Source organism: Apiospora aurea (assembly GCF_038362705.1).
Source record: "Apiospora aurea strain CBS 24483 chromosome Unknown utg000003l_segment0_segment0, whole genome shotgun sequence".
Lineage (NCBI taxonomy): Eukaryota > Fungi > Ascomycota > Sordariomycetes > Amphisphaeriales > Apiosporaceae > Apiospora > Apiospora aurea.
In genome coordinates, this window is record NW_027117390.1 from 1,983,135 (window position 1) to 2,009,684 (window position 26,550).

Genomic DNA, 26,550 nt, shown 5'->3' on the forward strand with positions numbered 1-26,550 from the left:
GGTTTCTTTGCAAAGGCGGCTCCAGGGACTAGGGACCTGTACGTCCAGATAAGGCCCGCTAAAAAGTTGGGTGGGCCTTTTCCTAACTGCGAGCGAACATCAAAGTTTGGATGGCTTCGTTTCCTACGAATCACATGGAAAAGTGCTCAACCTCCTTGAAAACTGCAGCTCTACCACCCGTTGTAGTCCTCACAAACTTGCACCACTACATCGCCAATTGAACAACGAGCCGGACAATTGACCTCAGAGACAAGCGACCGTCGTAGCCTCCTCCACAACATGTCTTCGATAACGGGCAAGCGGCGCAAGCTGTCCCACGATGCGAAGGCCCCGCGCGCCAAGGTGGACGTCAAGAGCGAAAAGAAGAAGCCTGTTGCAAAGCAAGTCAAGGATGAAGAGAGCGAACCGAGCGAAGAGGAATCCCCTCTAGAGTCGGGTACCCTCCAAGACGAGGACGAAGAGGAGGACAAGGCCGAAGCCAAGGAAGCCGGCGCGAGCAGCGACAAATCCGAAGCTGGCGATGACGATGCCGAGGAGGATGAGGAGGTGCTGAACAAGTCGTTCAAGGAACTCGGCATTGTCGACTCGCTTTGCGACGCCTGTGAGGCTTTGGGCTACACAAGTCCCACGCCGATCCAGCAGAAGTCCATTCCTATTGCGCTGCAGAACCGCGACGTCATCGGCCTGGCCGAGACGGGAAGTGGTAAGACGGCTGCATTTGCCCTGCCCATCTTACAGTCACTGCTCGATAAACCTCAGCCTCTGTTTGGCCTGGTCATTGCCCCTACTCGTGAGCTTGCAGCTCAAATTGGCCAAAGCTTCGAAGCTCTCGGTTCCCTGATATCCTTGCGATGCGCTGTCATTGTCGGTGGTCTCGACATGGTGCCCCAAAGCATTGCGCTTTCTCGCAAGCCGCACATCATTGTCGCTACCCCCGGTCGTCTTCTTGATCATCTCGAGAAGACCAAGGGCTTCAGTCTGAGAGCCTTGAAATACTTGGTCATGGACGAAGCCGATCGTCTTCTTGACATGGACTTCGGTCCGATCATCGAGAAGATCCTGAAGTTCGTGCCCAGAGACCGACGCACATTCCTTTTCTCTGCCACAATGTCGTCTAAAGTCGAGTCGCTCCAGAGAGCCAGTTTGCGGGACCCTGTAAGGGTCAGTGTCACAACTAACAAGTATCAAACTGTCTCGACCTTGAAGACCCATTACATGTTCATCCCGCATAGGCATAAGTAAGTCTGCCCCTTTGCTGCTAGATCAGCATTATCCCATGCTGAGAAGGAAAACCGTATCTCAATATGGGCACATGTTCGCAGACCTGTGAAGCTAACCTTGATTAAATAGGGACACATATCTCATTTTCCTTGTCCATGAGTTCTCGGGCAAATCCGGTATCATTTTCACGCGAACTGTCAACGAGTGCCAACGTCTTTCGATTTTGCTGCGACATCTCGGCTTCGGTGCGATTCCTTTACATGGACAGTTGGGCCAGACCGCTCGTCTTGGAGCGCTGAACAAATTCAAGGCCAAGTCACGGGATATCCTGGTCGCAACCGATGTGGCCGCCCGTGGTCTTGATATCCCAAGTGTCGATGTCGTTAGTAAGTACACCCGACTCGTCTTCCTTTGGCAAACATGAAGCCAGGCTTAGCTTTCCGCATTCTCTTGGCTCTGCAAATGCGATGATTGATTTCCCACGGTGGATGCGTACTTCTTGACTAACGTCTACCCAGTCAACTATGATCTCCCATCGGATTCCAAGTCATACGTCCACAGAGTAGGACGTACGGCTAGAGCTGGAAGATCAGGTCATGCTATCTCTCTGGTCACACAATATGACCTGGAAATCTGGTTGCGCATTGAGGCTGCCCTGGGCCAGAAGTAAGTCCAATGAAATAATTCACAAGACAAATCTGCCGTTCCTAACCATTCTTCTAGATACAACGAGTATGATTCGAACAAGGAGGAAGTCATGCTGTTCAAAGCCCGTGTAGACGAGGCAGCCCGTGAGGCACGGACAGAGATGAAGGATATCCACGAAAGCCGCGACAAGAAAGGCAGAGGTCTTAAAGGGGGTCGCTTCAAGAAGGGTGGTGCCGGCAAAAGAAGACGGGACGATATGGATGCCGAGGAGGGTTGATCCGCTAGTTAATTCATCGGGGCAGAGTTGGAATGAATGGATGGAGTTCGTGCGATTCGTTTCACGGACGGTAAAAGGCGTTCTTGGAAGCAATTGCATTCCTGAGTTGTGAGTGGGAATAGGCATCGTCAATATTCAGTCTATCAGCGAACCCATTTAGCTTGCTTCTCCTATTCGAGATTGAGAAACCAACGAGAATTCTACGTCGTAATAAGCAGAAGAAACGAATGCCATTGAGAAAGCATGACGCGACTGAAAGGCGACGTGCGGTTGCTACTGTGTTCCTGGCTCTTCAGTACGGATGTCTAGTAGTGGCACCGAATAAGCGTATCAAGATGCTGATGCCGCTTGTCGCCATAATTACCCCATTACATTTTACAAGAGCAATGGTTAGGCGGCTGCGCTTATGGTCAGTGTGGGGTGCCCTGACGCAGACCGGTCATGGCAGTTTAGTCCTTATCGACATTGCAGTCGACAGCCAGGGGCTATCATTTCCAGCTTGTCGCCACAAACATCATTTTCATAAAAAGGAGGGGTCTGGGCAAGGTCTTTGGAATGAATAAGTCATGGATTGAAAATAAGACATACTGAGATTGGCTGTCTATTTCCAGCAGCGATTCCCTTGTGAGTATTGAGCCAGGGACGGCGGCGGTTGGAATGGAGGCGTCGAAGGGATGTCTTACTCGCACACTTCGACGCACTCAAAACACCCATGGCCAAACACACACTTGAGATCTGCGGCCCTCTTCTTCGCATTCTGCCTTGTATACCTCGCGGGCAATATCACTGTAGCAAGGCATAATCGTCACGATGTTGTTTCTCGACATATATTGGACATCTCTCCTGATTCTGGTTCCGTGCGTGACTTTGGTGCTGGCGCGCAATATCGTCCTTCGTACATTCGGTCGATTTTCAACATGCACTGTCGTCGCGACCACGAAAAAAGGAGGCTGCGAGGAGGAGGGAGAAGATGTTGAACGCCGCGATGCAGAGGAAGCGAGGAAATTTCGATGGCTGTTCTTGCGGGTTTACCTGCTCGTCATGGGGTCGGAATGGCTTCAAGTAAGATCGAACCCTCACGACTGAGCTTACTTACTTAGTGTGCCAGTTCCTGACGCTGATAAACACTATTCTCAAATCCTTAGGGTCCCTATATGTACACCTTCCTGAAAGACGAGAAGAACTACTCCGACAGGACGGTGGCGCTGCTGTACATGGCCGCCTACATCTCCGCCGCCATCTCCGCCCCCCTGACGGGCTACCTCGCCGACCGGATCGGCCGGCGGACCGCGTGCCTGGCCTACTGCGCGGTCCACTCGCTCGCCTCGCTGTCGGTCCTGTCCAGCGCGCTCGGCGTGATCCTCGCGGGCCGGATCCTGGCCGGTGTGGGCACGACGCTGCTCTGGTCCGTCTTCGAGAGCTGGATGGTCGCCGAGTACAACGCGCGGGGCGGCTTCGGCGGAGAAGAGGGGAAGCGGCGGCGGCTGCTCCCGCTGAGCGCCATGTACGGCGTCATGACGACGTATAACTGCACCACGGCGATCTTGGCGGGGCTCGTGGCGCACTGCGTCGTGCTGGCGCTCGGGTCCAAGACGCATTTGTTCATACTGGCTCTGGTGCGTAATCACGAGTTCACAATGATGTACATGACTAACGGGCCTATTCATAGATCCTGGATTCTACAGCGGCGGTGATTATATTGCGGACCTGGACAGAAAACCGTGGAGGGGCTGGGGGCAACAACCAACTACAGCAACCTCACGACGACAGCAGTACCAAAGAAGTCGAGTCACTGGGTGACAGGCTTCTTGATTCCCTGAAGAATGTCCGGGTATGGGTACTCAGCCTGGTCTCTTGTTGTTTCGAGGGCACGATCTTCTTGTTCATGTACTACTGGCCCGGTTCCATGCAAGTCGCCCATGACCATCACGGCAATACCGACTCAGGAGCAACCCCTGGCCACCAACTCCCCTTCGGCGTGATCTTCGCCTCCTTCATGGCCATCATGGTTCTAGGAGCCCTGCTATTCGATATCCTCATGACCCGACAACAACACGGAAACACAGGGAGCGATGACGACTCCACCACCACCCTCCACCAACGATACCTCCCCACTGGCCTCCTGACGGCCGCCCTTCTACTGGGTGGACTGGGATTCCTGGGGGCCGCGTTCTTCGCCCACCACGAAACACCGCTGCTCTGCGCCTTCCTCCTGCTCGAGGCCGGCAACGGCCTGTACGTGCCCAGCATGGGCTACCAGCGCAGCCAGGTCGTCAGCGACGCGCGGAGGGCCAGCGTGTATGGGTTCATGAACATGCCGCTGTTCGTGTTCGTCGCGCTCGCGCTCGTTACGACCAATGGAGGTCAAGGTGAGTCTTTCTTTCCATTCTTTTCCCTTCTCTCTTCCCCTTTTGCTATCTCCCTGACTTACAGATGAACACAGTGGATGACCATAGGCACATCGTTTTCGTCTTGTGCGCGGTGCTACTGTTCGCGGCCGGTCTGGGCGCGTTTATCGGACTACGTGTGCGCTCTTCCCCGGAGAAGGAGTATGAGGAGGTTAAGGGGACAGATGTCGACGTTCATTCCAAGAGTGACTCAGCAGAACGAGTCACCTGAGTCTGACCATCTGACTGTAAGGACATGTGCATTGCGCGCTTTCCCCGGCTGCTTAGCAACATTGCTCAAATGGGAGCAATGTTAGTGAGCGACGGCCCCTTGGACCGAGCATCCCGTCAAGTAGTCATAACCATCACCATCGCCGGTCTCGGTAGCCCCGTGTCGCCGTGGTAGACATGAACGCCTCTGTATATGATATATTGCGCAGTAGTCTACATGTCAGTTTCTGGTGGACGAAGGATTGTCGGTCTTGTGCTATCCACTGCTTATTGGCATTCACATATGTAGGTACGATTAATATGCGTATATACAGAATTCTAGTAGTGAAGCAATTTGAGTTTGACGCCATTAGCAATGGCGTTGGATCCGGTTGGTGTGACAATGGATGCGTCTCTACGGCTCTGGGGGATGAACTAGCCGAAACCATTGGCATTGATGGCGGGAAAGTCGGAGATAAGGCCGATTTGGGCCAAGGCTGTTGAAGGATTTCGGTTGCTGAACCGTAAACGGCATCAAGTACAAGCTTGCATGCAGGCTTCGAGATGGCCCAGACTCGTCGAGTCGCTGTGCCGTCTCTGGAGCTAGGTGGGCGAGTGGGGGAATAAGCAATAAGGGAAGATCTCAGTAGACTCGGCTCTCTCTGCTAGCTGTCTCACGTGCTGACCAGCCGAGTTAGGCAGGTCATACCTGGACGTTCCTAGTGGCCCGAACCCGCGGGAGGCGGCCTCGCTATCGCGGCCACCAAGCTGCCATAAGTCGCCAATGGAACGCCAGAAATCGCATTCTGAGACCAGGGACAGGGGTACTCGCATTTGAGGCCGAATCCTCCATAATCGTTCTCGCCTCAAACCATTGTCAGCTGAAGTCTGTCCATTGTAACGTGGCAGCCGTTGGGTTGGGATTGGGTTCGCTGGATTCAATGAGTCAATGACTGAAGTACCGAGTATGGTGGCATGTTTGCTTGGGCTACTTGGGCGGCAAGTAGCTAGGTTTTATCAGCGCATTTGCATGACGATAGATACAAGTCTACAAGGTGGCTTTAGCAATCCTTCTTGACGAGCGGGAGTCAATCGTGGTGGATGATGGCTGAAATGCATAGATACAGAGGTTACAGTGACTGGTAAATGTCGATCGGAATCGCCGTTCGGACCGCAGGCCTTTCCAAGCCCCGTTACATCTGCCGGTTCAGGGATTCTTTTGGCCAATCGTCACCAACAGAGATATCAGGACAGGGCCCGTCAGCACGACTCAGCTTGGAAATTGCCCAACTGTCTGTTGGGCCTGCCATCCTCCCTTATCTATTGAAGTGCCCATTCACCTAGTCCATGTCTGATATTCCTGCCACTTTCTCGAGATTGCTTAGATAAGAAATACTGGAAGCAAAGGCCAGAGGTTGACCTGGTTACCCGGCAAAAAAGAATATGCTCTCTCGTTCGCAGCGACGATACCTAACCCCTCGTGTTCCTTCCCTGATATGGAGTGTTTCCCCACAAGAAAAATAAGTTTTTTTTTCTCCCTCTCGGGCTTGGCATTACCTAGAGACACGACGTTTCCCCATCTAACGCAGCGTGAATCGGCCCAGGAGAGGGGAAACAGTGATTCCTTTCATTTTTCTTTCTTCGGGACGTGCTGCTAGATATCGCATTCCCTCGATTCCCGATCGGCCGTGGACGCATCTTCCTAGTGTAGTAGGTCGCATGCGCGTTTGATTGATAGCCCACAACCACAACCCTGGAGAATCTGGGGTAGCTGGGCGCGCATCAAATCGCAGTGGTAATCTGATAACTTTACAGGCCTTTGGCACAGGCGCTGCCGACGGCATGCGTCGGGGCGGTCAAGAAAAGCTGGCTTTGCCACTGTGATAAGAGTATGACGCTACTGGGTCAGGGGGGCCGGGCTTGGCTCCTGGCTGGCTCGGCAGGGGACTTGGGGGAGGAACTGACATGGACCGACAAGGGGCCGCTGGCCAAAAACACAGGCGCTATTTCCCTTATCAGCGCCAAACAGGCACAAAGACGACAGAAAAGCCAAGGATGCTGGATTGTTTCACTGGCTTGCGGCTCGAGGAGTGACCGCCATTGGACACTTGCGCCAATCCGCTCTTCCAGAGCTCTTTACTACCTACCAAGCATAAGAAACAATTTGATTGGAAGGACTGGGGGCTGGGAGGCTGGTGGCTGGATGGAGGGAACCCTTGCATGTTCCAAGATTGCTTTTTGCTTTCTTATAAGGGAGCTAATAGGTTGCGCAACACCCACATGCATCATGTAGCAGCAGCAGCAGCAGAAGCAGCCAAGCGGCAGCCGGCGAGCAGCAAGCAGAAACGGCTACCAGCCTCCGACCGAGCCTGACAGGCAAACTTTCGAGAACAACAGGTTCGTGCCCGTTCATGTTTCGCGGCAATGGCTGCCAGTACAACAGCCTGGCTCAATTAGCGACGGGAGCCTCTTTCGGTCCCGTCACCCAGCTTGTGTTTGAATGTAAGCGGGATCAATATTTGCCAGTGCAAGTGCTCCGTAGGCAGGCTCCCTGTGCAACGGTGAGATCCCGAGGCATGGCAATCACCGTGTCGCTTCCCCCAAATCGTCACCGAACAGGGCTACCTGCCCGCCAACTGCCTGCCTACCAATCCCTGCCAACCTCCAGACTCTCGCTATCATTGGAAGTTGTCCATGGGCGTGACGATCCTGGTCCATCTTCAGCTCTCACGGCGGCGCAGAGTCTCATCCCTCCTGCCCTCCTCCGCACATCCCCGGTTGGCCACCCTAGCCACCTTGCTCAGAGATAGGACAACCTTCCGCTTCCAGAAAGACCCATTCCCTAGGGCAAACCGGCAGCAATCTAGCCCGCGCGATCAGCAGCTCGGTCCAGTACGACGCCGGCGGCCAATGGAAAGGCTTTGCTCGTCATTTTTTTTCTTTCGGTGGGTAAGCGTTAGATGTGGGCGACACTTGCAGAGGTCCCGGTAGGTCCCAGCAGGTCCCAGCAGGTCCCCTTCTTGCCCCAGCACCAGCGTGCATCCTATTAAACCGAAGCCATACCCGCACACACACGCGCAACCTTTTTCCCAGTATGCATGCAGGTCAGATAGATCAGCAGCCTCGTCCCCCTCTCCCATTTGCGACTCTCTGCGCGCGAGTAAGGTGATCCGACGACGACAGACTCCCTCTCTCTGTCAGGTCCATCCGTTCCGCGCTTCTTTCTTCGGCTGCGGCATTGCCACCCGCTCAGCAACCCCCGTCTGTGTGTGTGTTGCTGTCGGTCTCGAGTCGGTAACATACACCACAGCCGCGCAACCCCAACAAGACCCGTTCTTGTTTCCTTGGACTGAAAAATGAACACCACCAAAGAAGTTTTCGGGGGCGAGGGCCACAACGCCTCTCATCAGCATGGTGTTGACATTAACCCCGATCCGGCCCTGGACTATGCGCATGAGCACCGTCATGAGCACAACAACCACGGAGGAGCTGCTGCTGCCCACAAGGGCCACTTGGGCCAGCACGACGAGGTCGTATACTCGGCAGGTACCACGGATAAGAGCCATGACCTGATGGACAAGCCATCCCAGGACTACACCACTCACAAGCTGCGCGACACCGCGGCCGAGAAGTCGGTCGACGAGGAGAGCGGCAGAGTGGGGGCCGTTGACGAGACGGAGGAGAGTACTGGCCGGAAATGGACTTGGAAGAGATTCTACCGAAAGTTCCGACTCTTCGTTCACATCTTCATCTGGCTCTTCTTCACCGAGTACGTATCCGAACTTGTGATCTCACTCTATCTGGGGGCAACCATAGTAACCCAGATTCTAGATGGTGGATCGTTGGTCTGGTGTTCCACCGCAACGATGGCCTTGGCTGGCTTATACCGTTCCTGTTGTACCTCGCCGTCAGTCTGCGCATACTCACACTATGGGTGCCCGTGTCCTTGTTCATGAGGCCTGTTCGTTTTGTTTGGGACAACACCGTCGTCAGACTTTACAACGTCATCCCCAGCAAGTTGCACCAGCCCCTTGCCGCTGCCGGAACCGTAGCCGTCTTTCTGGTCGGATCCTTCGTCCCCGAAGAGACTGGCGAGAACACACGCGCCAACCGCGCCGTCTCTCTTGCTGGCCTTGTCGTCATGATCATCGTTATGTACGGTACTTCTCGCAAGCGCTCGAAGATTCCCTGGCACACCGTGATCGGAGGCATGCTGTCGCAGTTCATCATTGCTGTCTTCGTGCTGCGAACCAAGACTGGTTACGACATCTTCAACTTCATCTCGTTCCTTGCCAGAACGCTGCTGGGTTTTGCCGGCCAGGGGTTGGCATTCCTGACGAATGACAATGTTCCCAAGCTGACTTGGTTCCTGATCACCGTCATCCCGGCCATCATCTTCTTCGTCTCCCTGGTTTCGCTGCTGTTCCACACGGGCCTGCTCCAATGGTTCATTGGCAAATTCGCCGTCTTCTTCTTCTGGAGTCTCCGTGTTTCGGGAGCCGAGGCGGTGGTCGCTGCTGCCACTCCTTTCATCGGCCAGGGTGAATCAGCCATGTTGATTCGTCCCTTCGTTCCTCATCTCACTCTTGCCGAGCTCCACCAAGTCATGACTTGCGGTTTTGCCACCATTGCCGGTTCCGTCTTGATTGCCTACATCAACATGGGTCTGAACCCCCAGGTCCTGGTATCTTCGTGCATCATGTCGATCCCGGCTTCGCTGGCCATCTCCAAGATGCGATACCCCGAAACCGAGGAGACATTGACTTCGGGCCGTGCCGTCGTCCCCGAGGATGACGAAGAGCACAAGGCTGCCAACGCGCTCCACGCATTCGCTAACGGCGCCTGGCTCGGTCTCAAGATTGCAGGCATGATCACTTCTGTCCTGCTCTGCATCATTGCCTTCGTTGGCTTGATCAACGCCCTCTTGACCTGGTGGGGCAAGTACTGGAACATTGAGAACCCGGATCTGACTCTTCAGCTCATCTTGGGTTACCTCCTGTTCCCCGTTACGAAGCTCCTTGGAGTCGAGAACAAGGACCTGCGCACGGTTGGTGAGATCATTGGAGTCAAGATCATCACCAACGAGTTCGTCGCTTTCGACACGCTCACCAAGACCACCACTCTGAGCGAGCGCTCCCGCGTCATCGCCACCTATGCCTGCTGCGTAAGTTGGCCCCACCCACGCCTTTGTGCTCTAACATGCATGGCAAATGATCTAACTATGACGATAACAGGGTTTCGGTAACATTGGTTCTCTCGGCAACCAGATCGGCGTGCTGTCCCAGATTGCCCCTGGCCGATCCGGTGACGTTTCCCGTGTGGCTGTATCTGCTCTGATCTCCGGCATCATTGCCACCTTGACCTCCGCCTCTATTGCCGGTATGCTGTACACGCAGCAAGTGGCCAACAACACCTAAATGATGTTGAGTAGATTGTGGGATCATGTTCAGGAGCGTGTCAAATTATTTGATATACCCAAATAATGTCTGGCTAGCTGACGGATATACCTACTGCAGTGCAACGCTGGTTTAAAATTAATGAAGAATATGACTGATAATAACCAAGACAGTAACTGTGTCCTCTTATCCTTGAATGTCGTGACCTTATGTGCTTTCATTGTTACGACTGCCATTAATGGTTTGATATAGCTGGTGCCGACCAACTGTCTACTTTCACCATCGGTATCGCTCATGGGGCCAGGACCCCTGGAGATCCAACTTTCATATTACTTAAGTATAAAGACTTGGCATAGACGTGCATACATACTGGGTATCATTGATATCTACATACGCTGTGTGTACAATTCATAGACGCACTTTGCAGTTAGTACGATACCTTCGCGATCCCAATCAAGTCCCCCTCCAACAACTGTGTGCAATTGTACAAGACGAAGGGATCACTGTTTTGCTCTCAGCTTTCCCCCCAATTCCTAAGTATGCATTCCTCCTGTTGAGAAGGCAGAAATAGACCATCGGCTCATCACATGGGGCTCATGCTTCGCGGTAGCCCGACAACTCCAACGTGCGCTTCGTCAACTGCTCCAGCTCCTTCGTCTGCGCAAAGCGAGGGGGCTGGACAAACATGCGATCCATTGCGCCCTTCTCCCTTTCCTTCTTATTCTCGGCGGTGGCGGTAGCAGTCGATGACGAGTCCTTGCCGTCGTCGCCGTGGGGCCAGTTGGCGGCGTACTTTTCGAAGTGGCACGTCAGGGCCAGGACGTGGTGCGCCAGCTGGGTCTGGATGGTGTCGCCGCTTCCTGTCGGCGACGAAGGCGAAAAGGAGATGAGGGACGAAGGCGTCGGCGTGACTTGTAGTAGCATCCGCACGGCGAGGTCGAAGTCACGCTGGCCGTGGCGCTTGACGGTCTGGGCGCGGTAGAGGTGCTGCGTGGCGGCGTCGAGGTGGATGAGGGGGCCCCGGACGTGGGAGCGGCGCACGATAGCGGTTTCGAGGAGGGGCTGGAGGGCTTCTTCGAAGAGGTTCTGGACCAGGACGCTGCCGCTGCTGCGGGCGCGGCTGTTGTTGGTGATGAGGGTCCCGGTTTCGGTATTTTGCTGGTTGTGATTGTTGCTGAAGGGTTCGGAACTATCGTCTGTTGATGATATCACGACCCATGGTAGGGGATCTTGGAGCATCTTCCTATCGTTCAGTTCGCGGCGGGCTCGGGCTTTCACGCCGGAGGCGTCTTTCTTGCTGTGGGTAGGGGATGCCGGCGGCGACGATAATGATGATGATGATGCTGGCTGGAAGACGGAATACGGTATCGGATGAATGGGCGACATGAATGAGAGAGCGCCCAGAAGGCGCCATGTGGCCTCCTCGGTCTCGGGCCGCTGCCTGGCGAGCAAGGCGACGTCCTCGAGACGGTGGGATGCCGTGATGCCCTCCATGATCTCTATCTATGTTCCCCTTTGTGTCTTAGCGCAAGGGATGGGAGGCGAAGGGAGGAATGTTGTTTTTGATCTAGAAACAACTGGTTTGACAAGTATGGGAATGTTTGTGAGTAGGTAGGTTACTGCCATTTCCTGCATCCAACTTCCCTATTCATGGCAAACCAACAATATTTGTAGGACGGAAGCGGCCGTTTCGCTTTGTTCTGGGTCACAAGCGTGCTCATACAGGAGTGGATGAAAGACAGAATCAAGAGGTTTGACACGGCCAGTCACCTTTGTGTTGTTTGCGATGGAACCTGTTGCGTGTCTGCTAGAGACAGACAATGGGGACCAAACCGACCCATGAAAAGATGTGATGATGAATGATGGATGGTCCAGCCAGCAGCAGTGAATCAAATAACACAAGACCTTTCTTAGAGATCATTTTCATGGGATGAATCAATTGGAGACATTCGCTGTATTATTCCTACTGTACCAAATGCGCCAAGTGAGTCGATGTCACCCATGACTGCTCTCGACCATGAGGGGGTATCATGTTATACAAAGATTATCGACATATCTGGGCCATCAACGCCGTCCGATGCAAGTCTCGAGATGGTATGCTCGTTCAACCTCTTCTCCAGGTCGTGTGTGTATGTTCCTTAATAGTACTCCTCCTCATCGTCATCGTAACGAGTATAATCCTCCTCGTCCTCATAAGGCTGCTCTTCCTCGTACTCCTCCTCTTCCTCCGCCGCTTCCTCCTCTTCGGGCGCGTCGGTCGGCTGGTTGTGGGCTGCGATTGGCACATCTCCGGCCTCGCTCTCCGGCACTTCGCTGTCCTCGCGGCTCTCACGCGAGCTGTCGGCGACACTTCCAGGACCGCGCGACCCCTTTCTCTGACTGAAGAGGTTGTTGATGGCGTCGAGGTTGATTCTCGAACTCAGAGTGTGCTTCTTCATAGCTGCCATAGCTGCCTCGCCAGGTGTACTGGCCGGCGTCAGCTGTCCCTCACCGATCCTGGGCTTCCTGACACGGTTACGTCGCTTCTTCTGCGGACCCAGTTCTTCCATTGCCTTTCTGTACTGCTTCTCCTGCTGCTTGCGGAGCCAATCCTTGTTGGCATTCATCCAAATCTTCTCCTTCATGGCGATTTCATCGGAGTTGAGCAGGCAGTTTTCTACCTCGGGGTCATCAGCAAACTCGGTAGGGTCGATCTCCTCGTTCATAGACAGTTGTCGTTCTTGTTGTTGTCCACGCTCCCAGGCTGCTTTGATGCGAGCGACCAAAGCGGCATTCGCCAGTGCGCGGCGATGTTCATCGCTGTGAGGATCTGCAATCACTTCGGCGATTTGCTTTTCCATAAGGTCCTCGTCATGCTCCCATTCTTCGTCAAAGTTAAGAAGCGGTTCAGGGTTGCGGTCGTATCGACCCCGACCTTTCCTGCGCTTCGCGGGCGGTTCTTCTTCCGCCTCTTCCTCGCCCTCTTCCTGTTGCTGTGCATCGTCGTAAGTCTCGGCAAGATGATCGACGGCTTCATCGCCGGTGGGGTCATCTGCGTCAAGCCCCTCTGCGACCTCCTTTTCGGGAGCGGCCGCGACCTTAGGAGCAGGCGCAGGGACTTTGTCGGGGTCGAAGGCATCAATCATGGTCGCGCCCGTCTTCGGATCAATCGACTTGGGAAGATACTCCGAGACAGGGGCTTTCACCCTGGAGAAATCGGGAGGCGGTGGCGGGGGCATCAGCTGGCTTGGGGTGGGAGTCGCTCGCGGAGCTGGCGTAGTAGTACTTCGGGTCAAGGCCGGGTCCACAAGACTCATAGAAGCGTCTGCCGACTGATTCTGGACTTCGTCTTCATCGAAGTCTACAACACGTTTCCTCTTGCGTCCGGACTCGACCCGCTCCTTCTCCAACTTCTCTTTCCAATCATCTTGGGCCTTGTAGAAGGACGGCGGATCGTGGCGAGATTCGAGAAGTTCCTGCTTCAAGAAATCTTCGATCGTCATGTCCGAGGTATCAAGAACCCTGAACTCGTCTAGACGCTGCTCGATAGTGTGCATTGTCACCTTGACGATATAGACAATCTCTCTAACGGTTCGACGGAAGCCCCAAATTTGCGAGGCCATAGCAATACATGCGCCGCAAATGCCAGAAGGACGACGGCCCATGACCATCCAGTCGAGTCCCATGCGCTGGCAGAGCTTCGTTGCGGTTTCAGCTACGTCCTTGGTAAGGTCCCCAAAGTCGAGGCGGTCACAGAATCTGTAGATGAGATCCTCGGGCACAACCGAGTTGACTTTGTTGTGGCTAAAGTCGTAGATGTTGTTGAGGTCTTTGAAGACGTGACCGAGCTCATACACATTGATCTTGACCAGCTCGGCAAAGTCTATGAGCATGACGCGACAGCGTTCCTGCTTACGGCAGGCTGCATAGAGGCAAACGGGAACGACCTTGATCATGCCACGACCCTGAATCCAGTTCATGGTGACACATAGCTTGAAGACCTGCAGGCCTTCGTTCATGATGCTCTCGCTAATCCGAAGTTGATGGGAATACTGGGTCATCATGGTCTTGGCTTCTCGCACCACCTTCTCTCTGTTGTCGGTCAGGTTGCCTCCGATACGGCGCATGCCTGGGCCCATAGGTCGGGAGGCGCCCTGGTCTGCTCCGATGAAGCTACCTTGGACCATGGCAGCACCGCTCGAAGTCTCTCCAAACTGAACTTCGGAGACAATGTTGGACGTGTCGATTTCGCGACCACAGGCTGAACAGTATCCATCTTGGACAGGGGCTGAAGGGTCAGGGCATTGCTTGTTAGGACAACTTCGCTGGGATGGTGTAACGACGTTGCTGACTGAAGCTTCCGGGACAGGGGTTAGACTTGAGGGCGTGAGACCGGTATGGCTCCCGAGCCGGCCAATGTTTTCGCGCAAGCGGTCAAAGTGCTGAGTGCCCCGTGGTTTTGTGGATGAGGGCTTTCTCGGGCCAGTCTTGTTGGCCGTGAAGAAGGACGACATGGCGACCAGGGATGGGGTGTGGAGGGAAGTGACAGGTTAGAATAGGTGCTGTTGATTGCACGCAAGCAGAAATGCAGTATCTACGCATACGAAGCTGAGCATTGATGGTAGAAGGATAGCTGGGAGTTCCGCTCTCCTATTGTTGGTTCACGGACGACTTGTGAAGTCTGAGCCTCTTGCCTTGCTGAACGGAGGCTGATTCTGGGCGATGCAGGCGAGGCAGTGTAGTCAATGTTTTATGAATTGTTCGTTTGAGAGCGAGCCTCAAAGGCCGCCAGAAACGAAAAGACGGAGGGTAAAGCGTGGCGGTTGGACATGTAGAACGAGGTCAGCTCGTTTCTTCCGGCACGCGTGTAAGTGGTTCGCGATGGGTTGATGGGACTCCTTTTGTCTTTGGTGGAGTTTGGCGAGAGATGCTGGTGAAGAAGGAAAATGGAGGGGCAGTTGCAGGTTTTTGGGAGTGCCCAAAAAGATCGGTCGGTTGGTTGAGTGGGGAGGATGGTGGGAATGAATTGAAAGTTCGCTCTGCTTTGCTTTGCTTTTGGGCGGCCGTTTTGCCCTGCAGAACCCTGCTCGCTGCAACTCCAGTGGCTGCCAGTTCGAGTACGCCCGTGGACAACAATTTTGTGAAATGTCCTTTTTATTCTCTCGCGGTCAATTTTTCTTCTTTTCTTTTAATCAACCCAGCCTCTTCGTCGACAATCATCCAGGCGATCACGTCAGGAAAGCGCTGGATTGTTCTCATGTAGCTCGGCCGCATTAATCATACTTGCGCCCTCCAAGCTTCATGTCAATTAATAAAAGTGCTGCCTTTGCCATCTTGCACAGTGCAATTGAATTGAATCTGCTCGTGGATAAGCTACTTGCATACCTGCTTAGATAGATTGATCTCTGGGCCCCGCTACAACACTTCTCTACCGTTAGTCGCAATAACTACTATGTAGGTACATAGCCTAGAGAAACCAACCCGATTACCTTGTACCGGCGTCATAGTGCCTTAGGTTACTTATTTGGTCTCGAGGTCCGCACATTCGATTGCACCGAACTCTTCATCATCTTTTGGGATTCGATCCAGACCAGCGACTTCTCCAATGATGGACGGTCTCGATGATTTCGAGAAGCAATTAGCAGCCGAGAAAGCTGAACGGGAACAGGAGCGGGACCGCAAGCATCACAAGCACCGCCACCACCATCGTCGCGAACGCGAAGACGACGGAGAAGAAGGCCATAGGCACAAACGATCGCGACGCTCCCCAGACGACAGCAAGGACGAGCGAAGAGAACATAGGAGGCGCGAGCATCGCGACCACCACGAGCACCGCGAACATCGCGAACATCGCGAACATCGCGAACATCGCGAACATCGCGAACATCGCGAACACCGACATGGCCGCTCCCATCGGCATCGCAGCGACGCCGGCGAGCTTGAGGCCGAGACGCATCTGAAGACCTCAGATCCCAAGGGCGATCTTCCACTACCAGATGAAGAGACCCCTACTACGACCAAGAAACTCGTCCGAGATGATTGGATGTCGGCGCCCTCGGCGCTGGGTGTCGATTACACGCAGAAAGGCGCCAAACGCGAGAAGACGCCGCCGCCCAAGCAAGAGCCGAAACGAGCTGTACATGCTCGAGAAGTCAACGCGGCGGAACTGAATCAGCTCAACGAGGGAAAGGCATGGAGCGAAATGGAGCTACCGGCACAGCACGATGTCGAATACACATTCGGAGACAATGGGTCGCAATGGAGAATGACGAAGCTCAAGGCCGTTTACACCTTAGCAGAACAGACCGGTCGCCCCGTAGATGAGGTGGCCATTGAGAGGTTTGGTGGTCTCCGCGAATTCGACGATGCTCGCGAGGAGAGAACCGAGCTGGATAGGCGGAGGACCTATGGCAAGGGCTATGTAGGCAAGGAGAAGCCGAGCGGTGAACTGTTCCAGGAAAGGAAGCTCGACGCAGGCGTCCATCGAGCTGCTCAACAGCCGACTGATCCTCAAGAAAGTGCCGACAACATTGCTCATGCTGTTGCTAAGACGAATGAGAGCGACGACGAGCAGGCGCCAGCTACCAGGATCGACCAGACGATGTTGAACAAGATGCGAGCGCAAATGATGAAGGCAAAGCTGCGAAAGGCCCCTGACGCCGCCAAACTCGAGGCCGAGTATAACCAGGCGGCGGCGGCCTACGTCAAGCAAGGTCCGGCGCCGGTGGTTCTCAACGCCATGGACAACCGCATGCTGGCTGGGACACGCGCCGAAGCAAAGGCGATCGACACGAAGCGCGGAAGAGAGCGTGGCTTAGTTGAGGAAAACACTGAGATGACTATAGATGACATGGTGCGGGAGGAGCGACGTACCCGTGGCCAAACAGGCGGCGAGGGTCTCCGACTGGCCGAACGCATCGCCAAAGATGGCAAATTTGACAATGACCTGGACTACATGGACGAGAACGCCGAGAAGCTCGCCAAGCGCGTCCAGAAATCTGAGATCAACCTCAAGAACTCGGCCATCGGTGATTTCCAGAAGATCAACAAGATCCTCGACCGCTGCCAGCTCTGCCACCACGAAGACCGGGACCAGCCGCCGGTCGCCCCTATAGTGTCTCTCGCCACGCGCGTCTACCTCACCCTGCCGACGGAGCCGGAGCTGGCCGAGGGCGGCGCCGTCATCGTGCCCATCCAGCACCGCAAGAACCTCCTGGAGTGCGACGACGACGAGTGGGAGGAGATCCGCAACTTCATGAAGTGCCTCACGCGCATGTACCACGAGCAGGGGCGCGAGGTGGTCTTCTACGAGAACGCGGCGACGCCGCACAAGCACATGCACGCGGCCATGCAGGCCGTGCCCATCCCGTACGAGCAGGGCGACACGGCACCCGCCTTCTTCAAGGAGGCCATGCTCACGGCCGACGAGGAGTGGTCACAGCACAAGAAGATCATCGACACGGGAAAGGCTTCCCGCGACGGGCTCGGCAAGCTGGCGTTCCGCCGGTCCATCGCCAAGGAAGCCCCCTATTTCCATGTCTGGTTCACCCTCGACGGCGGCCTGGGCCACGTTGTCGAGGATTCCAATCGCTGGCCCCGCGGCGACCTCTTTGCTCGCGAGATCATCGGCGGCATGCTCGATGTGGGGCCCGATGTTATCAAGAAGCAGGGCCGCTGGCATAAAGGGGATCCCAGGGCCGACGTGTTCAAGAAGCGATGGCGCAAGTTTGACTGGACCCGCGTGCTTGCTGATGAAGCTGCTGCTTAAGTAGTTCACTTGTATACTTACAAATACCATATTACCCCTGGCGCACACCCATGTAGGCACACTATAACAGGAACCTGTAAATTGAATATAATTCGATCCCTTCCTGCCATAACTATTGTCAATGTGAACTTCGTGCACAAGGACCGCCGTCAATGCGTGAATTCAAAGGGCGACATATCACAGTCAAACTGCCATACGAAGAAAGGTTGGGTATCTTGAATAAATTGTGACTTTTGCTTATTTTTACAGATTGCAGTTTTCCGAGTCCAGGCTCTCTCTGTCGCCCATCTATGTCCGTCCCTCTCTCTCATTCCCTCTGCAGCACGACGAGCAGGCCCATGATGCCCAACATGACGGTCTTGAGCCAGGGGTGCTCGCTGAGCATGATGGTGACGTAGCCGACGAAGGGGATGTAGGCGAAGACGCTGCCGATGATGTCCTTGCGCTCGAGGTAGTCCTGGCCGCGGGCGTAGAGCTCGGTGTCGTCGGCGGCGTTGTTGTCGCCCTTGGTGAGGAGCTTGGCGTGCTCGCCGGTGCCGAACTTGCGCACGACGCGGTGCACGATGGGGATGTCCTTGTCCTTGACGTTGTACACGACGATCTCGCCCACGTCCGTCTCGGCCACGAGGTTCCGGTTCCAGAGGAAGAGCAGGTCGCCGCGCTGGAAGGCGGGCTCCATGGAGCCCGAGAGGACGACGACGATGGGGGAGGGGGAGTCGGAGATTACGGAGAGGCCTTTCCACATCTGTTTGTTGGGGGGCGCAACTTGTTAGCTGGACTTTTCTTTGAATTGTCTTGCAGAGAGAGCGTAGACTGGGATGCGACGTTGCGGGCGCATGCGGTTTGGAGGGACAGCTGGCTTACCATGAAGGCCGTGGAGAGAATGAGACCAAAGTTCAGCACCTGGGCGGCCAATTGCCGCGGGTTCTGGAGGCCGGACAACATTTTTGGGCTTTTGGTTTTATTCAGCTGCTCGTCTCCCGAGCAGAGGGAGGAATGTGTGGTCGGTCGTGCTGTGGTTGTCTTGGGGAGAGTGGTGGTGGTTCATGCAATTCAATACTGGAGCTATCCGGCGATTGCCCAGATCTCGGAGGTGGTAATCTTATCGCAGGAGCTCGAGGTGTGAGGTGTCCTTAGCAGCCGTGCTAGGCTGCTGTGTGCTAAGCTGAGGTCCCCTGTACTCAAAGGCTGGCAGCTGGCAAAATTGGGTGGAACGGACGGAGGACTGGGGCTCAACCGCAGGGCGAGCTTAGAACGACAACCTCTGGTACATATATCACTATATACCTAAACTTTTCCGGCCAATCTGTATCAATATCAATAACTGTTCCCTAAGTAATATCTTTTATCGGATGTATTTGGTTTCCGCGATGTAGGCCTTCCAGTCCAGACCCTAGAGGTGCATATTACCCCTGGCCTTTCGTGGTGACACATTTCTGCGATGCTGGTTTTTGCCATGCAGTTGCTGAGACTCGCTGCACTCTGATCTCTATCTTTCCTAGACGAACGCACTCATAGATGTGAAGCTGGTCACATATATTTTAGCAGAAATCGGCCTCGTTGAATCTAAGAGATGAGCCGCCGTGAGTAGGTACTCGGCGAACAACTGTTCAACGGCGGAAACAAACTCGCTACTATCATCTGTGTTTGCCTGGTACACTACCACTTCACATCACAGCAACATACAATGACCATGAGAGAAAGCAGTCCGGGCCAACAAATAACAAAGACAGCCGGCAGTGTAATGCCTCGGCAGGGCTACAAATGACAGTAGTGAGATCCATTCCGAGAGATCACTTACAACATTGTCTTACTACATACAGTATCTAGAAAACGATTGGCGGACGAAGCAGTCACAGGATTGGCGGGGTAAAAGTACGCATAACGAGTCAATCTCGATCACCAGGCAGGCTGAGCGACAAGAATCTGGAAACATCAATGCCGAAGACCGTGTACTTGCAGCTGTTCCCATCTCCATGAAAGATATTTTTCGACTCCTCCTTGTTCTAATAGAACTCATCGTTTCTCATACCAGCGAACAATAATCAATATGTCGCGGTGGCGCACCAAAACTTGCTCCGAGCCCGAAGTGCATCTGCACCACGGGATACCGCGGTGTCGCAACTGTAAAGAAACTGCATCTGAATCCCTAAGAGACGCGAAACCCATCAGCGTCAATGTCAGTCTTTCGATACCGCCTGACGAGCCATCGGGATCTTTGAACTTGCACTGGCCACCAAGCATCAGATGGGCAGACACTCCGACAGAGCATGCCTCGTCTGAAAACCAACCAACAACCGCGTACCACGAAGTTGTTTCTCAGCGAAGCGAAACAGAGTCTCATTCGATTACGGGAGGCCCAGAACGACGATATAATGTCTATCCTCGCCCACTCCTTAGCAACGAAATCCGTTTGATACGTCTCGGTGTTGAAGATGCTAGCAATGCTGTCATGCATCTCACGCTAGAGGTATACGACTCGGAAGAATGCCCCGAATATGAAACAGTCGCATATACGTGGACAGGAGAGGATGGCGATACCGATCTTTCAGAACCGATCTTCATAGGTCCGTGTTGGGATGTCTCCTTCCAGACGAAAAATATGATGTCGTTGTTAAGGTACCTACAAACAAGGCACGGACTACGATACATCTGGATAGACGCTATCTGCATAAATCAAGCAGACGTAGTGGAACGGAATTCACAAGTCGCAAACATGGGGAACATCTACTTTCAATGTTCTCGAGTTGTAGTATGGTTGGGACACGATCTCGTTCAGGAAAGCGCGACAAAATATCGTCGACGTCGCCGTATAGGAGAGATAGGGGAAGAGTTTGGAAATGCCAGCAAGCTCGAGGAGATTCTGCGTCGAAGATATTTCTCACGTATGTGGGTAATCCAGGAGGTTGTCTTGGCACCGTCATCAATATTTCCAATCGGCCAAGCAGACTTCTTCGCCTCTGTAAAATCCACCAACGAACTCCCGAGCATATTGGGAGACGAACGCTGGGACTCGGTAAGAGTGGGATGGCTGGAACATATGCACGACCCAACACGGTTTAGGGGCCTCGATCTGTTCGAAGTCTTGCATCTAGCCTCCCCGTTGGGAATGGATGCCACAGATCCTCGCGATCTGATATTTGGTGTTCTTGGATTGCTTCATGACTCACCATCCGGACCACTTACACCAAGGTACTCTGTATCTGCCCAGAATGTCCTGATCGGTACCATGGCGCACTTCCTGTTGGATTTGCGACATGACCACCTGTTGAGATATGCTTTGGGGCGCGAGGCTGTATCTCCCTTCCCATCCTGGCTGCCTGATTGGGATACGATTTGGCACTGTCCTGCGAATGGCGCGTTGGGATCATTAGATTATTTTGAAGCAAACATCTATCACGATTACGATGGTTTCATTTCATCCATATGTGCCAGTGAGCATTCGTATATTCCGAAGTGTTTAATAGAGCTCTCCTTTGGTTGGCTTCAGGCTATTGTATGGCTTAAAGACCCAAAGAGAACGGACACGAAGATGGACCTTTCTAATTGGCACAAGCCACGATATGTAGCCGCTCAACCCGCATGGCTTGACGACGCTTCCATCGGAAGGTCTAATGCGTCTCTAAGCATCAAAGTCCTCCATCTTATGGTGCTTGACTCAATTCTGGAACTAAAAGCTACCCGCCTCTTCAGTTCCGAATATGTTATAGATAAGAATGCACATCAAACAAACTTCAAACGACACTATCCCTCCGACAGTAGAACCTGGAGTTGGAACAACTATCTGCTTCGTCGAGCATCTGGCTCACTTGGCATTTCTGTCGACCATCCCGCCCTTGAGACAGTTGATGGCAACGACGGGCCAACTTCTCTTTGTATCGTTAAAACGTGTTAAACAAGACCCTACGATATGACCCTATTGGTCATACAGCCATTATACGGTGATAGTTACCGGCTTATCACTTGGACTTATTGTCGGCGCATTGCCGTTCTGTTTCCATGGCCAGCTCAGACCAGGGATGACTCAACCCAAATCCTGCTTCCAGGCCCCCATGAGCGGCCTTGTTTTAGATCTGTGTCGCCTTGGTGTACGCTGTCATCTCTTCTTCGCGAATGGCGTTTGTTTATTGGGGATGGGCGGTCGTTTGGTATAGGACTGAGACAGTTCTTCAGCGACAGAGCGCTCACATTGAAGACGTGCCTGCGCCTGGTCCAATCTGTCCAGCGGACGAGGTTCGCCTACGAACTCCTGGAGATTGCAACAGAGTTATGCAGCGACTTTTCTCCGACTATAAGAGACGGGGCTCTAGTATATACTGGGAACGCACGGTTGTTCAGGGACGTTTTCCCGACATTTCAGATCCCACCAAATGAGCTGTGGGAAGACTCGGTCACCCGGGCACTTGATTTGGACACCATTCGTTATACGGTAAAAAACTTGGACATGTTTGACTACATGGATTTTTCCCGTGTTTTCAAACATGTCACTGGGGAAGATGAGATTATTATGGCACTTCGGGAGCCAAGGCCCGAGGACAGCGAGGTCTACCCTCCGAGTGTGTGGCCGGAAAGTGTGTCACGGCAGCTCGGCCTCGACGGGAAACTACGGCGTATCCGCATCGTCTAACTGGGGGTTCACAAAGACTGGCCATGGGCTCTTTCTTGCTTTGATACATCGTTGGAGATCGGACGAAGATATCCCCTAGACTACCAAAAACAACTCAAAGAGTGGGAACATGTTTTTACGATATTTGATTGGGGGGCCTTCGTCGCAAAACGGCTCGTATTAACGGCGAACAGGCATTTAGAGACTAGGTTTACGATTTCTTAACTAGCTATACTATACTATACGGCTTTATCAAGTTTTAATGGTGAGTAAAAGATAGCAAGAAGTATGCTCGGCTTTACTCCGCACAAATCTGAGTACATAGGATAATAGCGTAGCGCTTTGCAGAATAGGGGTTTCATATCACATCGCAACAGGCATATATACATGTGATCAGGTTGGCATCTTGAACGGAGTACTTTCGGTTCCGTTATACCATTGGTCAGTAACACCAAACATAGGTAGCTTGAATATAATCGAGCTAAATACCCAAATGTTAAATCGCTATAATTGGCGAGTTGAACATATATTCCGGTAAGGAATCCCACGAGGTGCTCAAAATATCTGACAACTAAGGCTCACCCGACAAGTTCAGCATTGCATCATCATGTATAAGCAGCTCCTGCTCGAAGTCGACACCCCTAAAGCGGTTATACTCTTTCGTGGCGTCGCTGTGGGGCGGCGTCTGTACGGTATCGGTAGTACTGGCCAATGCATCTGGCGTCATCTCGGCCATGATCAAAGCCTTTATGGCACGCGACAGATGGGAGGTCTTGAAGAAGAGACCCCTCCGCGACCCGCCCTCTATGTCTATCATGCCCACCGCTGTAGGCACGCTCTCGACTATCTCGCAGCAGCGGTCCAGGGTCGCGAACACGTCGATCCGCCGCCGTACCTCTTCCGCGTCCCAGCCCGGCTCGTTGAGGATTGTGAGCTTGAACAGCACGATTATGCAGTGCGTGAACTGCGCAAAGGTGTCGACTGTGATCCCTAGCCAGTCCACTACTGGCATCTCGAGCCAGGCGACCAGCCAGCTCGCGGCGCAATTTAGGAGCGAGTCAAGGTCCTGGAGTCTCTGGGATTGCGTGGCGACGGTTTGTGGCTGGGTTTTGGACCGTGTGAGGATAGATTAACGGATCCTGAGTTCCGTGCTGTAAAGGTAGTACGTTACACATGCTACGTATATTCGGTCAAACCTCCACCTGGCCATGATTATAGGTTGGGGTTTTGATAATTAAGGACTTACTGTATGATTCAAGTTGGGGTGGCATGCTTTGCCGTATTTCATCGACCTGTTGTAACAAGTATGCCACGAACTTGGCCGATGATGATTCTGAGCTCCCCCCTTTTTTTTCAGGGGTTGGTCCATAGTGGAGCAGATCGGTTGGTTCGTGATAATCTGGAACTTTACCTGGGTAGTCAGAACGTAGTCCCAATCGCTCTCGCCTGATTCTGCGACTATTCTCAGGCAGTCGACCATGTATGGAGTGCAGCTAAGAGCCTGTAATTTTCTATATGATGACCATGCTCTATGAGATGGTTAGTATGCCCAAGACAATCGGGTACAGGAATGAGTCCTATTTCTCAAGTAGGGAGATGGGGTAAATCAACATCTAAAGGAAGTAAACCTACGCAGATGCAAGGTGAAACACACCGAGTATGGCTCGACGCTCTTCCAGCGTCCTTTGCGTCTGACTTGATGCATCCCGGGTGATAATCCGATTGGATCTGATACATTGTATGGCGCCTGGGGGATCATGATGGAGGCCCATTTCGAAAGCTAGCGACACAACCAACTGTGAAAGCATGGTCATGAATGGTTTGTCCGACTTGAAGTAGTGAGACCTGAAGACTCGTTAGCTTGGATGGCAAGTGGCATCATCTTGCGAAGGATTTGCTGACCAGGAACCATAGCATATGACCCTAAGAAGTAGGTCCAAACTGGCAAGATGCTGGGTCACTATTCTCTTTGATATGATATGCCAAATGGTGTTATCCATGGCGAATTGCTCCGCAACATTGGTAGTGGTCAAGCACATTATGACAAACCAAAGGAAGGGCTTCTCCAGACGAAGCTCTGATGCCCTCATGTCGTCGCGGATGTGGACGAAGGGAAACATTGGGATAAATGAACGCCGGAATGTTTCAAACTGCTCTGTTGCAATTCATTCAGGAATATGATGTACAGACACATCATTGAGAAGGGGCGACAGCGAGGTGTCAGGGGTACTTGGACGTAGAGCATGTATGATCGAGTTCACGGTATCCAGGACAAGATCAGGGTCCCCAATAGCTGTGTGTGTAGGGGGTAGTCACTGTCACTTCCAATGTGGTGGTGGGAAGGAAGCCAAACCCACTTACCGCTCGCATTCGGATCCAGGGAGCCTGAAGAAGCACTTGCACTTGGCGCACGAGCAGCCTACACATGCTCGGCCATAAGGCGCTGGACTGTGAGAATCGCTGGCGCGCGATGCCATCTTGTTAAATCTCGGAACAGGAGGTAATGAGATTGGGGTAAATCCATTCAAGTATAAGTAGGCAAACAAGAGTTGCTGTTGGGTAGTAGAGAGAGGACTTGACTTCCGGGGTGAGAGTGTTGTAAGTGGTAAAGTGCTGATGAATGGAATGCTCAGGCGGGGTGCTAGGGGCCTAGGGTGCAGCTAGTGGCTGACTGCTTGAAGCCCTTGAGCCTGCACTTGAGCTTGCCTGCCGCTCTGTTCATCGCTTACAATCTCTCCAGCGCTACTGATCACTCACAACAACAAATGAAACCAGCTGGACCCCGAACAGAGGCAACCTCAAGCCCGTTCAACACCAAGTTTCCTAGCAATGATTATCCATAAACTCCCAAGCGTACTACGTATTCACATTGGAATTTCCTACAGATAAGATCTGACCTGCGCCTCAGTCCAGCTCCAAAAGTCTCCTGCAATGTTGGTACCGCCTTCGGCCTTGGTCTTCGCGCCTGCGAGCATTTCCGGTGCCACATTCCAGAACTGACCCCATGGAGCAGCTGGTTTATTACTGTTAGCTCACGCGCTTGGCAGATTATGCGACTACAAATCAATTTCGACCAAGTAAGTACTTACTGAGCGTGCCCGACTTCTCAAGCGTGACCTGAGGAGAAAAGGCGGCAAACAAGTTGGTGTACGCGCCGAAGACTGGCGGGTAAAGGTGCGTTTTCTGAAGAATGCACGTCATGAGCGACCCCTGCGTGCGCCAGAACTCGGAGTCGAGGTTGCCCGGGTTCAGCGGCAGCGAGAGGACGCCGTCGGCACGGTGCCGGGCCGCGAACTCGGTCGCGTGGAAGTAGTTGCTGAGCTTGCTGATGCTGTACTGCTCGAAGGCGCCCATCTTGTCGACTTTGGGCAGATTCTCGACGAAGCCCTGGGGACTGGTGGCCTCGGCGGCCGAGGAGGTGACCCAGACGACGCGGACCGAGTTGGCGGGCGAGGCCTTCGCGGTGGAAACCAGCGTTGGCGTGAGGAGCTTGGTGAAGGCGAAGGTGCTGATGCAGTTGACGCCCAGCTGCGGCTCGTAGCCCTGCTTGGTCTTGGATCCCTTTTCGGGATACCCTACGCCGGCGTTGTTGAAGAGGATGTGTAGCTGATGTTCCCTAGCGAGGAACGCGATGACCGACTTCTTGACTTGGGTAAGGTCCGAGAGGTCGAGAGGGAGAAAGATGAGTTCTCCGCCAGACTTCGGGACGGCCGCCTCGATGTCTTTTCTAGCCTTCAATGTCTTCTCCCGAGAGCGTGCCATCATGTACACCTTTGCATTCTTGGAGTAGACGATCCGTGCGATTTCTTTGCCAAGACCGGTGTTGGAGCTTGTCACGATGATGACCTTGTTGGTCAAATCCGGAACATTCTCATCGGTAAAAGTTGGCTTTCCTGGGAAAGACTGTTTGATGAAGCTGACAGTGCCAGGCATGATGTCGGTTGAATATTGAGTTTAGGTTGTTAGAAGTGACGAGGTATTGTCTGGAGTCACGAGATAGAGAAGGTCTAGATATGTAGTTAGGAGTTGTCCGGTGATGGTGTGTAATTGCGATACGG

At 53.4% G+C, this 26,550-nt stretch overlaps 10 protein-coding genes across 10 annotated transcripts; 5 read left to right on the forward strand and 5 right to left on the reverse strand.

The window, feature by feature from the left end:
• Positions 1-279: 279 nt before the first annotated feature.
• On the forward strand, positions 280-2,146 carry PG986_004465 (ATP-dependent rRNA helicase RRP3; the record flags this gene model as incomplete). The annotated part of the gene is made up of 4 exons (XM_066840687.1): positions 280-1,238; positions 1,351-1,607; positions 1,740-1,887; positions 1,945-2,146. 4 exons carry the CDS (start codon positions 280-282, stop codon positions 2,144-2,146), a joined length of 1,566 nt encoding a protein of 521 aa, XP_066703314.1.
• An 810-nt stretch (positions 2,147-2,956) lies between these two features.
• Positions 2,957-4,765, forward strand: PG986_004466 (uncharacterized protein; the record flags this gene model as incomplete). Its single annotated transcript, XM_066840688.1, has 4 exons — positions 2,957-3,208; positions 3,292-3,762; positions 3,816-4,515; positions 4,590-4,765. The coding sequence occupies 4 exons, from the start codon at positions 2,957-2,959 to the stop codon at positions 4,763-4,765; spliced, it is 1,599 nt and encodes a 532-aa protein (XP_066703315.1).
• Positions 4,766-8,099: 3,334 nt separating this feature from the next.
• Positions 8,100-10,160, forward strand: PG986_004467 (uncharacterized protein; the record flags this gene model as incomplete). Its single annotated transcript, XM_066840689.1, has 3 exons — positions 8,100-8,512; positions 8,575-9,907; positions 9,978-10,160. 3 exons carry the CDS (start codon positions 8,100-8,102, stop codon positions 10,158-10,160), a joined length of 1,929 nt encoding a protein of 642 aa, XP_066703316.1.
• A 573-nt stretch (positions 10,161-10,733) lies between these two features.
• PG986_004468 (uncharacterized protein) lies at positions 10,734-11,633 on the reverse strand (the record flags this gene model as incomplete). Its single annotated transcript, XM_066840690.1, has 1 exon — positions 10,734-11,633. The coding sequence occupies one exon, from the start codon at positions 11,631-11,633 to the stop codon at positions 10,734-10,736; it is 900 nt and encodes a 299-aa protein (XP_066703317.1).
• Positions 11,634-12,277: 644 nt separating this feature from the next.
• PG986_004469 (transcription factor IIIB) lies at positions 12,278-14,632 on the reverse strand (the record flags this gene model as incomplete). Its single annotated transcript, XM_066840691.1, has 1 exon — positions 12,278-14,632. One exon carries the CDS (start codon positions 14,630-14,632, stop codon positions 12,278-12,280), a length of 2,355 nt encoding a protein of 784 aa, XP_066703318.1.
• A 1,091-nt stretch (positions 14,633-15,723) lies between these two features.
• On the forward strand, positions 15,724-17,886 carry PG986_004470 (uncharacterized protein; the record flags this gene model as incomplete). The annotated part of the gene is made up of 1 exon (XM_066840692.1): positions 15,724-17,886. The coding sequence occupies one exon, from the start codon at positions 15,724-15,726 to the stop codon at positions 17,884-17,886; it is 2,163 nt and encodes a 720-aa protein (XP_066703319.1).
• A 307-nt stretch (positions 17,887-18,193) lies between these two features.
• Positions 18,194-18,831, reverse strand: PG986_004471 (peptidase S26A- signal peptidase I- serine active site protein; the record flags this gene model as incomplete). The annotated part of the gene is made up of 2 exons (XM_066840693.1): positions 18,194-18,631; positions 18,751-18,831. The coding sequence occupies 2 exons, from the start codon at positions 18,829-18,831 to the stop codon at positions 18,194-18,196; spliced, it is 519 nt and encodes a 172-aa protein (XP_066703320.1).
• Positions 18,832-19,936: 1,105 nt separating this feature from the next.
• Positions 19,937-21,781, forward strand: PG986_004472 (uncharacterized protein; the record flags this gene model as incomplete). Its single annotated transcript, XM_066840694.1, has 2 exons — positions 19,937-20,453; positions 20,547-21,781. 2 exons carry the CDS (start codon positions 19,937-19,939, stop codon positions 21,779-21,781), a joined length of 1,752 nt encoding a protein of 583 aa, XP_066703321.1.
• Positions 21,782-23,063: 1,282 nt separating this feature from the next.
• On the reverse strand, positions 23,064-24,612 carry PG986_004473 (uncharacterized protein; the record flags this gene model as incomplete). The annotated part of the gene is made up of 4 exons (XM_066840695.1): positions 23,064-23,594; positions 23,739-24,003; positions 24,125-24,337; positions 24,395-24,612. The coding sequence occupies 4 exons, from the start codon at positions 24,610-24,612 to the stop codon at positions 23,064-23,066; spliced, it is 1,227 nt and encodes a 408-aa protein (XP_066703322.1).
• Positions 24,613-25,371: 759 nt separating this feature from the next.
• On the reverse strand, positions 25,372-26,425 carry PG986_004474 (uncharacterized protein; the record flags this gene model as incomplete). Its single annotated transcript, XM_066840696.1, has 2 exons — positions 25,372-25,523; positions 25,582-26,425. 2 exons carry the CDS (start codon positions 26,423-26,425, stop codon positions 25,372-25,374), a joined length of 996 nt encoding a protein of 331 aa, XP_066703323.1.
• Between the last annotated feature and the right edge of the window lie 125 nt (positions 26,426-26,550).